Raw genomic sequence first — 15,001 nt, forward strand, 5'->3', positions numbered from 1 at the left:
AAGCGCAGAACGGCAGACTGCGCGGAGGTTTTATTACCTACCAGCTGACGTCATCGCGGTCGCGACCAATCACGGCCAAGAGGCGGCGCTCGTCCCGGCAGCGATTGGCTGTGACTGTTTTCAATCAAATGAGATGTTGCGTAAAGGTATGAATTCACGCGGCACATCCGCACATGCCCGTGTATAGATGAATTAACATTTCGCGTTCGCGTTGCTATAACGCTGCACCACCAGTGCATAGACATACGTGTCCGTTTATTCACCAGTTTACTGAAGGAAAAAGGGAGTGTATTTTACACATTTTATTCATCATGCGTCACATTTTGAGAACAAGAGTTAGATTGTCCTCATGCTGCAATCACAACTAATGTTTGTTTGAAAATGCATTTTTGAAAGGGAACGTAACGACGGTAGGAAAGACGTCCACAGCGCGATTTGCGCGTTGTAGTTTTCCACAAGTCCTATCGTCGTTGACTCAAACCGCAGGGTTGATCTGAGAACACTACATATCCCAGAAGGCCACCCGCCACAATAAATAGCGTCACCGAGCACGTGATCATTAAGCGGAGCCGACCAAAATCCCAAACAAGGAAATGGTGGGGTAATAAAACGATCGGATCATTTAATTAATGCATGTAATAATTAATATTTTATTTTATTGTAAATTAAGAAATATTTATGGGTTAAAATGGACTACGACTTCAAAACGAAGCTCGCCGCCGAGAGGGAGAGAGTGGAAGATCTGTTTGAATATGAAGGTTGTAAAGTGGGTCGCGGCACATACGGGCATGTTTATAAAGCGAAGCGTAAAGACGGGTAAGAGACACGCGATTGATCGACGCGTTTCACTCACTGCACGCGCTTCTGCTGTCACTGTGTGTGTGTGTGAGTGTGTGAGAGTGCGCTCGGGATGCTCTTGTGTATCGGGGGAATTACGCTGTAATCTCTAACGTTACCCTCTGTGATTGTTTTTGTTTTCATGGACGCACTTCAACGGTCCACCCCCCAAACCAACGTGTGTGTGTGTGTTTCACGTGTTTATATATCCGAATGCGCAGTAGTTCATGCGTTCATATTTTAATAAGTGCAGTTTTTCGCTTGTGCAGGAGTTTATATGCCCAGGAATCCAGATGTGCATGTTCATTTGTGCAGTTCTGAAGTCACCTTGATTTGTGCACAAGTCCACACTTTTCTAAAAGGTGCAGTTAGCGTGTTTTCATGAATTTATGTATAGTGTGCAGTTTCGCGGGAGTTCATGTGTTCATTCAAGTGTTGTTCAGAAGTCACGTGACGAGTTACTGGACTCATAGCGGATTCAGCAAGTTCCACCCAGAACCAATAACTGATTGATTATGCCAGTTAAAAATGGTGTTATTGTGACGTATGTGAAATACTCGAGTGACAGCGGGGTGGCCTCGGGTGGCTCTTGTTCTCCTCCAACTGCACAAAACATGGGAAACGACTTCCTGCAGCTTAAAGTCCCCATGAAATCAAAATTTTAGTTATTATGTTAGCCTCAAGGTTATCTATAAGCTAGTGAATGACAACTAGTGCATTTCCGCCAATTTGATGACATCACTCTGCACTTCAGCTTCTCATCATATTTTCTGTCCAATTAAAATCTCGCTTGAATCTGAAGCCCTGCCCCCAAATAGTCACTGAAAGTCCCCGTGAACCGGAAGTTGCAAACGATTTTTCTCCAGTGCTGTGACGTATTTCCAAGTGAAACGGAATATTGAACAGAAGGCAGGGTTTTACTCTAGCGCTCCTCCTCTCCATCTCTCGCTCATAGCAAACTAACGGTTTGAGGGGAGTGGTTAAGCGTTTCCCCACTCAAACTGTGAAACCTACGTCATCAGAAAAAGAAACCGTTCCAGACCGGAAGTAACTTTTCAGATTTTGATTAAAGATTACTAAGGTAAAACATTTTTTTAATATATATTCACTTGCACGGATTAATTGTTCACCACAAGACTAGTAATATGCGCTAACAAAGTAAATAGGTTCAATTTTGATTTCACGGGGACTTGAAGCTGTGGCTGAAATCGGTCACTTGTTCACACATTAACTATTTTCTATAGTGATTGGCAGATAGTGTACTATATATAGTGGATAGGGAATGATTCAGACATGTTTTCCGTTGGGATGGTAGACTGGTTTCATGTTAGTGAGTCCAGACTAGAAAACATAGACCTGTTTGAATTATGTATATTGAATTCTAAAGTAATATGGCGGAGATTGGGAATAGAAATGGTTAGAGATTAAGAGGAAACTGGCTTTAACGAGAACACTGGGATGAGCTAAACACTATTGGCTATTTTTAAAAAAGGGGAGGGGCTGTTCAATATGTCCCGCCCCTTTTAACCTCTATTGACTTGGAACAATCACACCGTTATGTTGCATAATAGAATATGTGATATGAATCAACCAAAATGTGATATAAAAAGACCATAACAAACACAACGCCTAAATGTGAAGGCAGCAGTATCTTCAATAATGTGGTCACGTTGCCTTTTTTACTATTCAAGAGGAGGCGTTTGACATGTGAAACGCACCGGATGTGTTTGTATGTGCGGGTGTTAGCTGTATTTCGGTCTGTCTGCATCTTTCTTGTCAAGAGAGGGAACAAAAGATTGATTTTGAAATGATACTTACTCCATCCATTTTACACACACAAAAAAAAAGGTAAAACCACCTACGGAAGAATCGAAATATACAAATCAATCGGTTTATCTTTACTACTTGATCAGATCAGTGGATAAAAGTAGTTGGTTTCTTTCCTGATGCTCATCTGACACCATGACTGAATTAATAGCTTTATGTATCTTAGATTTTTCTCACTAAAGTCAAGTTAAATATGTCGCTTTACACAATACAGATTGTTTCAAAGCAGCTTTACATGATAAACAGGAAATTACAGAATCAATTCAATTCTGCTGTGAAAAAGACAATCGTGTCATTAAACTCGAAGTGTGTACAATGCTGATTCAGCTCCAGTTCAATTATGAAATGAGTTCATTCGGCTATGGAAGGCTGTACTGAAGACTGTTGTAATGTTATTCACTTTGCATCAGTTCCGATTTAGTAAAGTTATTTAGCACAGCTATTGCTCAGTGAGTGAAGCAACACACACTATTGACTTCATTGATGTGTCCACACACACAACCTCTTCTGCTAACCACAAAACCCCAACATTAGAGAAACTCTTTTAAATATCAAGCATAAATGAACATTAAACAACTAGCATTAAACTAGTCATCATTATTTTTCTGTAACTTTAAGTCAGTTACATTGAAATGTACATTGGTCGAATTTGATGCCCAAAAGTAAGACTGATTACTCTTGAGGGAGTAGTTCACTTTTGCTGATAATTTCCTCACCCGTATGTCATCCAAGATGTCCATGTCTTTCTTTCTTCAGTCGAAAAGAAATTAAGGTATTTGATATTGTTTTCCATATAATGGACTTCAATGGGAACCAAACGGTTCAAGGTCCAAAAGACAGTTTCAGTGCAAACTGTTCAAAGGGCTTTAACCCTCAGGTGCTCTTCTGTCATTTCTGACGAAAAAATTTCTGTTTTGAAATGTTAAAAATCACGGCCTCATCGGAATGTTATGAAACTTGGTGACTTTTATGGCATTGGGTATGTGAACACACAAAAAAATTGAGGTCATGATCCGAGCAGGCTAAGTGGTCGTAAAAAAATAGTCACACTCGTGGTCTTCGGTCAAAAATGACCCCCATAGGAAATGAATGGGAAATTTGACAAAAACTTTGAGAATTTTTGTGTATACAATCTACAAATCGGCCACGATGCAGAAAAAAGTGCTCAGCATTGAAGGGGTGACACTCTAAAACATCAAGAGTGCAGTACACACCCACCCCTACACACACGCATACACACTTTTATACACAAAAACACCAATAAATTTTGATTAAAGAAATCTGTTTTGAATATTTAAAAATCACAGCTTCTTCAGAAAATTACGAAACTTGGTGACTTTTATGGCATTGGGTATGTGAACACACAGAAAAATTGAGGTCATGAATCGAGCAATTTAAGTGGTCGTAAAAAAAATGAGCCACACTTTTGCTCATCTGTCAAAAATGACAACCCATAGGAAATGAATGAAAAAATCTCTGAATTTTTGTATGTACAATCTACAAATCGGCCACAATTCTAAAAAAAAGTACACCGCAGGAAAGGGGTGACACTCTACAACATCTAGAGTGCAAAACAGACACACCCACCAACACACACACACACACACACACAAACACACTTTTATACACATACACACCAATACATTTTGATTACAAAAATTATGTTTTGAATTTTTAAAAATCACAGCTTCATCGCGATGTTATGAAACTTGGTGACTTTTATGGCATTATGTATGTGAACACACAAAAAAAATGAGGTCATGATCTGAGCATGCTAAGTGGTTTTAAAAAAATAGTCACACTTGTGGTCTTCGGTCAAAAATGACCCCCATAGGAAATGAATGGGAAATTGTAAAAAAAAATTGTGAATATTTGTTTTTTGTCATTTTTTTTATAAGAAATAGTTTTTGAGATTGTTTCAACTATATATACAAATCCACCAACAAACAAAAAAAAGTGTTCATAAACAGCTGGGGAATTCACATGCCTCTCCATAGAGAGCTGTACACGCCATCTAGTGGTTACACCATGATTCTACGCTTTTTCTGTATACTGTAACCAGATGGTGCTAATTTTCTTCAAAAGATATTTTTTTCTGAAGGCCTAGACTCTATATTAAACTAAAATACTACATTAATATTTTTTTGAAAAAAAATAATATATATACAGAAAAAAAAATATTTTTCCATGGCAAAAATAAACCATAAATATTGCATAAATATTAATAAATTCAATTAAATTGTCTCAAAATACTAAATTAAAAAGAATAAATATTATAGAACAAAAATAAATTGCATTGGTTTTACTGGGATGGAGAAAGTTTCATTTTTAGGTGTCCGGTCACTTTTGACCGGGAAGATAACAAGTGTGACTCCGAAACGAAGAGCACCTGAGGGTTGATGTCATCACTTCTGCACTCTATTGGCGTGCGTGCCGTTTCACGTCATTTTTGGTTCGTTTCATCGTGTGATTTTTCGTGACATCATGAGGTTTGTAGACAAGATAGAATCATTGTGTGGTGTGAACAGCTCAACAACTTGAACACTCCTGATTTCACAGAGAGCAAGTCATGTAGTGTGAACCGCACAGTTCAGCTCGTCGTTTTAAAATCATGTAGTGTGAAGGCTTGATTTGGCTCTGATGCCCTGATCTGGTTCTGGTCTTGCCCTGATTCTCTGATCTGGCCCTGATGTTCTGATCTGTCCTTAATCTGGCTTGATGCCCTGATCTGGTTCTGGTCTGGTTCTGATCTGACCCTAATCTGGCTCTGATGCTCTAATCTTTCTCTGGTTTGGCTCTAATCTTGCTCTGATCTGGCTCTGATGTGGCTTTGCTCTTGCTCTAATCTGGCCCCGATGCTCTAATCAGGTTCTGATGCTCTGATGTGGCCCTAATCTGGATCTGGTGCTCTGATCTGGCCCTGATCTGGCCGTAATCTGGCTCTGGTCTGGTTCTGACCAGGGCTCTGATGCACTGATCTGGCTCTAAAGCTCTAATCTGGTTCTGATGCTCTGATCTGGCCCTAATCAGGCTCTGGTCTTGCTCTGATGCACTGATCTGGCTCTGGTCTGGCCCTGGTCTGGCTCTGATCTGGCTCTGACCAGGGCTCTGATGCACTGATCTGGCTCTAAAGCTCTAATCTGGTTCTGATGCTCTGATCTGGCCCTAATCAGGCTCTGGTCTGGCTCTGGTCTGGCTCTGATCAGGCCCTGATGCACTGATCTGGCTCTAAAGCTCTAATCTGGTTCTGATGCTCTGATCTGGCCCTAATCAGGCTCTGGTCTGGCTCTGGTCTGGCTCTGATCAGGCCCTGATGCACTGGTCTGGCTCTGAAGCCCTAATCTGATTTGGCTCTGTGCAAGGCACACAGGCCGGGAACTAAAAATCCCTCATCAGTTCAGTTAATGCAAGTAGCTCTTCCGTGAGCACTTGATATAATAAATAAAACCTTACTCGCTTGGTTTATACTCTGAGCAATGTGTCTGAACTTTGTATTTTGAGCACTTCTTGTGTTGTTGTTGCCTCTTCACGATGACTTGTTTGACTAGTCCTCAGATGTAAGTCGCTTTGGATAAAAACATCTACTAAATGACTAAATGTAAATGCAACTGAAATGATTCATGTAGTCCCATCACCAATTTAATAAACTTAAATTTGACATATTTCACTCGATGAATGAAATTAAGCCGTGGCAAAAATGTTCAGCAATTGTGTGGCTTATTTTCCCTTATTTTCATTAAATAAATTGAACAAGTTTAGCCGCTCTGGCAGACAACATTGGCATTACATTATGTGGTTTAAAAAAGTCATGCATCAGATTATATCAAGAGGAACAACACAAAGTATGCTGGTGTCTAATTGGCTGTTTGTCTTGATCTTGATCGTGACATCATAGTTCTCCAAATGGTCACTGCGATATGTGGGAAAAATAACATGATGCAGAAGAGTACAGCAGCACTACACATTTGGTCCTGAAACACACACACACACACACACACACACACACACACACACGTCTAATGAGCTGATGAGTGACTGATTACACACACTGTTATTTGATGGTGAACAGTGATTGTTTTCTTTGTTTTTGCTCTGATGATTGTAGGATGACTGTGATCTTTTTTATGATTTCTGAAGGTGTGGTCAAACATGTGTCACTGTTCACTCATACAAGTCTCCTTCAAAGCAATCCAACCAAATTCAACAGAATGGAAGTCACCTGGTGGCTATTTTTGGTATTACGCCTAAACAAAAACTTCAATTTTGGTGATATCAATTTCAAATTTGGAACACAACTTGGTTAGAGATATGGCTTTGATTTTATAGTAATTTTAATAGTAAAAAATATTTTGTAAAATATATATTTTATATAAAAGAAAACAAAATACAATATATTTGATTTACTGTAAATTTAAACTTCCATAACTTTTTCATACTTTTTCATACTGTTTTCACTGTTTCCTTTAAAACAAGAGCAAACTTTCCAAAGCATTCTTATATCGGGCATTTTAATATCCATTATATAGGGCATCCATATCCATTGAATTGGGCATTTTAATATCCATTCTCAAAAAGGAGGGTAGATCCATCATACTGATAGACGTCCTATTTACTTTCCCTTGAGACTTAACAAATACTCCACACGATGGGTATTTTGACATGATAGCGTGTGGAGTCGACCATTCAAGTGCAATAAGACGTGAAAGAGATCTGAATTGGCGGCCGTATGGTATTTGTGTATTACTTTGAATTCCATATAATTTAATAATTAAATGAGAAATGTATCGTTATAAACTTACATGAGTGGTTGAATGTTGTTGTGGCACAGGTGTTTGTAGTGTGTGTGTGTCTCCTGTGTAACGCTGTGTTTGTGTTTTACAGGAACGATGAGAAGGAGTATGCACTGAAACAGATCGAAGGCACTGGTATATCCATGTCTGCCTGCAGGGAAATCGCTGTAAGTTATGTTTTAATCTACTTCTGAACTGCTTTACCCCGTACGTTTTTTTTTTAAACAAACTAAAATGTGTCTACAATAATGTGTTAATAGGAACCCAGCACTGGGAATCGTTTCCAAAATATAACCGTAATTCTTAAGTATTAGGCTGATTAAACATATTAGCATCTTTCATTTAATCAACACAATGGTGTGACCAGCGTATAGGAAAGCCTTTAATTTCTGCTTGGTTCCTGTGAAGATAACCTTTGGAGGTTTAGTTTTGTCTAGGGCATCTGTGTCAACTTCTGATCTTGTAAAAACCCAAATGTACCCAGCTAGAAATGTTTTGTTCTGGGAACACACCACAAAGTTCTAGTAATGTTTTCAGCGGGTAGTTCTATTTTGGTTCCCAGAATGTTCTCCTAGAAAGGGAACACAGCAAAAACTCCAGCGATAAAAGTTAATGAGATAATTAAGTGATTAATTGAGTGATGATTGAGCATTATTGCAGACGCCGGATGATAAAAAGCAGAATCACTGAAGGAGAAAATCTAAAATTGTAAGCCACCGTTATGGAGATCAGTGTTTGCTTTAGTTGGGCTCTTGACACTTATGTTATTAACTTTAGATTTCGTTTGACTGCTCTATCTGAGTTATAACTGCCAGATGAACAAAGAAAAAAAGTGATCTAAAGGTGTTGGTTATATTATGACATTCGTCATTTGAAATATATGTTTGTGGTGTTTTCTGTTGGTTAAAACCACTTAACTGTCACCGTCCCACAGGTGGGACGTTTGCCACTATATTTTTAAAACAATAATATCTTAGTAAATACCTTAAATAATATTGACAAACTATATATCATTTGAAAGCTTACAATCTCTAGTTTCCATATTTGGTGACTGATTTTCAAAATATATTACAGAGGAGCCATAATTTATCAATATAAAACAAGAATATTTTCATACTCATAAGGCGTGTTCAGACCTTTGTTTTAAAATAGCAATAAACATGAAAAATCATGAAAAAATGGTAGATACCTCAGTTTGTTTTCATGCCAAAAGTTCAAAAGATAGAATCCATTCAATTATTTTGGAAAAAAAAGGTCTGAAAAGTTTAAAATATCAAGAAAAAAATAATAAATTCACCATTTGTGACGTGGCAGCTAGCTATGACTTACATGCGTGTTCTTTGTATGTGTTTCTTAGAGGTTCAATTCATATCAAAATCTGCCAAACTTCCCATGCTACTCCTGAATAGGATCTCTACTTCAGAAATTGTATGAAAATTGTGAAAATAATGGTTCATATCACTCAAAACATGAATGGAAATGCAGACGCCCTTATATGGGCAGTAATGGAGTCTGATTGTGCCCTAGTGAAAAAGTTTGGTACTGCGCTCAAACAAAATCTTACTGAAAGCTCATTTTTTGAGATATCAACCTAAAATTTGAAACACAACTTGTTCAGATTTTTGGCTTTGATCTTTCTACCATTTTAGAGTAGCCCAGGTTTTGAAAATATATATTTTATGTAAAATATGAATAATTAATATTTTTACATTGTACATTTCCATAAACTCTAACTTCTATAACTTTTTTTCTGTTTCACTTTCTTAATTTATTTCACTTCTACAAAAATCTGCCAAATGTCTTCTTTAAAACAAGACCAATCATATGTCTATATTCCAAAGCATTCTTGAATTACAACCATTTAAGTTCGAAATGTGCATTTTCATGTCTATTCAAAAAAGGGGGGGTGACAGTTAACAGGTTAAAGAATAACTGAGATTCTGCATAAATATCCAGAATTTTAGATATAATATAATGGATTTCTTAAAAGCTGTTTTTTTTTAAAATAATCTTTCTTTTAGGCACACGTAGACCGCAAGATTCAGTCAATCCTTCTCAATTATGATGACGAGCAGAATATTTAATTAGGAAAAGTAAATTACATAGACAATTCACATCATAATTTATTCATACCGCAATGCATGATGGGAGCCATTAATGAGTTTTGATTGGTGGCAACAAGGATTATTATTGTCACCATGGTTGAGATGCACAAGCTGATTATTGATGTCTGTGTTTCTAAATAAACATGAAAGTGGTTTTATCAGAATAATTTTTATTAAATGTTTCAGATTATAAGAAAAATAGTGATTATCATATGCCGCAGAACCACTAAACTATTGCTATAAACCAAATCATCTGAATAAGTTTCATTTTTCAGATCACAGCATGATTATTCAAAACATAACCAAGACTCTTAGATCACACTTTTCTTTGTTCATTTGACTGTTATAAATCAATAACAGCAGACAAATAAAATATAAAGTGAAATCGTGTCAAGAGCCCAACTAAAGCAAACACTGATCTCCATAACGGTGGCTTACAATTTGTGATTTTCTCCTTCAGTGATTCTGCCTGTTATCATCAGGTGTCTTCAATAATGCTTTTGCTTCAGCATTATGCGAACATTGATTTGATAATGTTCCTCCTTTGTTATTATGGAACATTGTATAATCTTTTATCTCAACAATTTTCCCAAAACATCCTCAGAATATTACAGTTAAAACGTTATATTTTAGTTTACATTTGAGAAAACATCCTTAAAACATGAGAAATGAGAAAACATCCTTAAACATTCTTTGAACATTTCTTTAAAACATTAACCAAACAGGCAATGTTAGCCAATGTGCTGAGAACGTTCCCTGCTAGCTGGGTTTCACTCAGTCACTTATCACAATCACATGTACATCATACCACATATACTTATACAGTTATTAAATGTGCAAATCATGGACATTCATTGATAAGGTGAAGCAAGACAGAAAAAACAGGACAAAAAACATGTAAGACCAATAAACCCTGAAACTGGGAAACAGCCAAATAAGAATTAGGATTAAACACACATTACTCCAGTAAAACACACTCCAATTGTTGATACAGCTGCTAACACATTGCATAACCACCGCTGAAACACATTCTTTCTTGTCATGGAAACTTTAGTGTTAGTTTCTAGAAGATAACACACTGTAATTTCTTCTTGTATTGTTGTTTAGTTAGGCATCGCTAAGGTTTTAATGGTATTACTGGTCTTACCGATACTGCTTATCGACCCGGTGCTTGTAACAGTATTCTTATCTTTATTTTGTTTTAAGAATCAAGAACATAATTAACATGGCTTTATATTTTGAAATGTAAACTAAAAATATTTAGCTAAAGTAACATCACAAACATAGCATATATTTATATGCCTAACCCACACTAACCCTAACCCATGTAGGGAACATGTCATGGGTCATACGCTGAGGTCATCAGATTCTGTTGTAACCAGGAGGGAACAGGATAAACACTATTATTCCTGAATAGCTGAAGAACTAACCAAGCTGCTTTATATCATATATACACTCACCTAAAGGATTATTAGGAACACCTGTTCAATTTCTCATTAATGCAATTCTCTAATCAGCCAATCACATGGCAGTGTCTTCAATGCATTTAGGGGTGTGGTCCTGGTCAAGACAATCTCCTGAACTCCAAACTGAATGTCAGAATGGGAAAGAAAACAGATTTAAGCAGTTTTGAGCTTGGCATGGTTGTTGGTGTCTGAGTATTTCACAATCTGCTCCGTTACTGGGATTTTCACACACAACCATTTCTAGGGTTTACAAAGAATGGAGTGAAAAGGGAAAAACATCCAGTGAAAATGGGCGAAAATGCCTTGTTGATGCGAGAGGTCAGAGGAGAATGGGCCGACTGATTCAAGCTGATAGAAGAGCAACTTTGACTGAAATAACCACTCGTTACAACCGAGGTATGCAGACAACACACACAACCTTGAGGCGGATGGGCTACAACAGCAGAAGACCGGGTACCACTCATCTCCACTACACATAGGAAAAAGAGGCCACAATTTGCAAAACTGGACAGTTGAAGACTGGAAAAATGTCGCCTGGTCTGATGAGTCTCGATTTCTGTTGGTAGAGTCAGAATCTGGCGTAAACAGAATGAGATCATGGATCATCATGCCTTGTTCCCACTGTGCAGGCTGGTGGTGGTGGTGTAATGGTGTGTCTTCTTGGCACACTTTAGGCCCCTTAGTGCCAATTGGGCATCGTTTAAATGCCACGGCCTCCCTGAGCATTGTTTCTGAACATGTCCATCCCTTTATGGCCACCGTGTCCCCATCCTCTGATGGCTACTTCCAGCAGGATAATGCACCATGTCACAAAGCTGGAATCATTTCAAATTGGTTTCTTGAACATGTCAATGAGTTGACTGTACTAAAATGGCCGCCACAGTCACCAGATCTCAACCCAATAGAGCATCTTTGGGATGTGGTGGAACGGGAGCTTCGTCCCACAAATCTCCATCAACTGCAAGATGCTATCCTATCAATATGGGCCAACATTTCTAAAGAATGCTTTCAGCACCTTGTTGAATCAATGCCACGGAGAATTAAGGTGAAAGGGGGTCGAACACAGTATTAGTGTGGAGTTCTTAATAATCCTTCAGGTGAGTGTATCAATCTGTATTTAAAGTCCCCGTGAACCGGAAGTTGCAAACGACTTTTCTCCAGTGTTGTGACGTATTTCCGAGAGAAACGGAATACTAAATGAGGCAAAATAGTGGGCGTGGCTTTTTTTCCAACTAGCACCTGATTGGATCTAGAAAAATAGGTGTTTCATTCTGAAATGGAGGATGACGCAAGTTTACACACGCTGTCAATCAATGCTCGCTCGGCGCTCGCAAACACACAACAGCTGTCAGTTGGAGGGGCGTGGTTATGGATGTTAAGGAGACACCCAAACCGTAAAGCCTGCGTCATCGGGCAAGGTCCTCCAATGCAGAGGGGAGGGGCATTTTCAAAATTTGATTAAAGATTACGAAGCCAACAAATTGACTTGCATGTATGAATTGTTCACCACAAAATGATCAATTTAGGCAAACAAAGTAAGTATGGTCAATTTTGATTTCATGGGGACTTTAAAGTCCCTCTGCATATACTACTACTAATAATAATTAATTGGTTATTTCTCACATGACTTTCTGTTTATCCACCTGGTCTCATGCGAGTTCAGTGACTCTAAAGCCGTACACTTAAGGTCTTTGAATATCATTTATTATGTTGTGAAAACATGATTAAGTACGCAAATTTGATATATAAAATGCTTTATGGTTTATCTTCTCCTGCTCTTGGTCAGCTAGTTCGTATTAAGACAAGACTGTATCTTGTAAGTAAATTTCGCCAGTCTACTCTGCTTTTTCTGTCGAATCTGCACAAGAATGGAATATATTCATGACAACTATAAGATCTGGACACATCTGCTTGATTTAGGGTTCAGTTGAAGAACTGGTGAATCAGTCCTCGGGATCTTATCCACTTAACTGTCACTGTCCCACAGGTGGGACGCTTGCCATTATATTTTTAAAACAATAATATCTTAGAAAAGACCTTAAGTAATATTGACAAACTATATATCATTTGAAAGCTTACAATCTATAATTTCCATATTTGGTGACTGATTTTCAAAATAATATACACAGGAGCCGTAATTTATCAATTTGCAACAAGAATATTTTCATACTCATAAAGTGTGTTCAGACCTTTATTTTGAAATAGCAGTGAACATGAAAAATCATGAAAAAAAGTTAGAAACCTCAGTTTGATTTCATGCCAAGAGTTCGAAAGATCGCATCTATTCAATTATTTTTGAAAAAAAGGTCTGAAAATGTTTTAAATATTACGAAAAAAAAAATAGATTCACCATTTGTGTTATGGCAATAAGCTATAACGCGCATGCGTGTGCTTTGTATGTGATTCCTAGAGGTTGAATTCATATCAAAATCTGCCAAACTTCCCATACTACTTCTGAATAGGATTTCTACTTCATAAATTGTGTGAAATTTGTGAAAATAATGGTTCATATCACTCAAAACACGAATGGAAATGGAGGCGCCCTTATATGGGCAGTAATGGAGTCTGGTTGTGCCCTAGTGGAAGCGTTCGGTACTGCGCTCAAACAAAATCTCACAGAAAGCTCATTTTTGGAGATATCAACCTAAAATTTGAAACACAACTTGTTCAGATTTTTGGCTTTGATTTTTCTGCAGTTTTAGAGTAGCCCAGGTTTTGAAAACATATATTTTATATAAAATATGAATAATTGTTTTTTTTACATTGTACATTTCTATAAACTCAAACTTCTATAACTTTTTTTCTGTTTCACTTTCCTAATTTATTTCACTTTGAGGAAAATCTGCCAAATGTCTTCTTTAAAACGAGACCAATCTTACGTCTATATTCCAAAGCATTCTGAAATTACAACCATTTAAGTTTGAAATGAGCATTTCCATGTCTATTCAAAAAAAAAAGGGGGGGGGGGGTGACACTTAAGAGGATCTGTTAGCCATCCTGTTATCGTTTGTATTTTGCTGCATTGTTTTTAATTGATCCAAAATTGTTTAGATTTTATTGCATTGTGCAGCTATTGCATTTTCTATTGCATTTTCTTAATAGTTTTGTTTCTTCAGGTTGACTTGATGAAAAATAGCCTGGTACATTTACAGGAATGTTTTATTAATGTACAATGTCCCTGTCCAAAGAAACCAAGAGTAAGTGCGGTGGAGTGTGTCCATGCTCGCTCCTGAAGAACAAGTTCAGTCTGATCTCAGCGATTTATGCCACACACTTCAGGGTGGATCGTTTTGTGAATTTGTCTAATTTACATGGAGACTGTTACGATTAAAGGACGGGCAAACTATATGGCCCATAAATATTATAGGACTGCGATAAATGCTTATGCACATAAATATATAAAAATGCACATATCCTAGCAGTGAATGCATGGGAAGTGCTTGGCATTTTCTCCTGTGTGTTTCCTCTGTACTCTAGATTGTGGGTGTGTGATCTTTGTTTTCAAACACAATGTCCGTCACAGACTTTCTCTTGGTCTCAGTTGGTCTCCTCTGAAATGACTGAAATGTGGCGAAAAGTCTTTTAAGGTGTGGACATATTTGAACAGAAACAGGTTTGCTGGTATTTGCAGTAACTCCTGTCGACAGAAGTGTGCAGACTAAATGCAAACACACTGACTGCTGCGGTCCTCTGAATGGGGGATTTCTTCATTCACAGGAACTTTTTGTTGCCTGAACTTTGTAAATGGAAACATTCACAATACTGTAAGCAGCTCCACTAGACATGAAACCATTGATCTATTGACTCCATCATGGAAACTACGTGCAACTCTTGATTAAACAACGTAATAATCAATTAAAAGGAATTAATACCTGTCGCCACATTGGACCGGCGCTTTGGAAAATGCATGCATCTTCGGGTCAGACTCAGAAATTCTTTCAGCATGATGTCACAGTTGCATTATGGGTATTCTCAA

At 37.6% G+C, this 15,001-nt stretch overlaps 1 protein-coding gene across 4 annotated transcripts in view; it reads left to right on the forward strand.

Annotated features, from left to right (window-relative positions):
- The first annotated feature begins 6 nt into the window (after positions 1 to 6).
- The window catches only part of cdk19 (cyclin dependent kinase 19), a 64,839-nt gene continuing 49,844 nt past the window's right edge, over positions 7 to 15,001 (forward strand). For 2 of the 4 annotated variants that reach the window (XM_039666256.2, XM_039666257.2), the window contains exons 1-2: positions 550 to 816; positions 7,546 to 7,621. In XM_039666256.2, coding sequence (XP_039522190.1) covers positions 689 to 816; positions 7,546 to 7,621 — 204 coding nt within the window. In that variant the 5' untranslated portion in view covers positions 550 to 688. Of the gene's footprint in view, positions 147 to 549; positions 817 to 7,545; positions 7,622 to 15,001 lie in introns of those variants that run through there. The other 2 variants (XM_089118288.1, XM_039666258.2) reach the window with 2 other exon arrangements.

The sequence above is a fragment of the Pimephales promelas genome, chromosome 13 (genome assembly GCF_988280905.1).
Source record: "Pimephales promelas chromosome 13, fPimPro1.hap1.1, whole genome shotgun sequence".
Taxonomy (NCBI): Eukaryota; Metazoa; Chordata; class Actinopteri; order Cypriniformes; family Leuciscidae; genus Pimephales; species Pimephales promelas.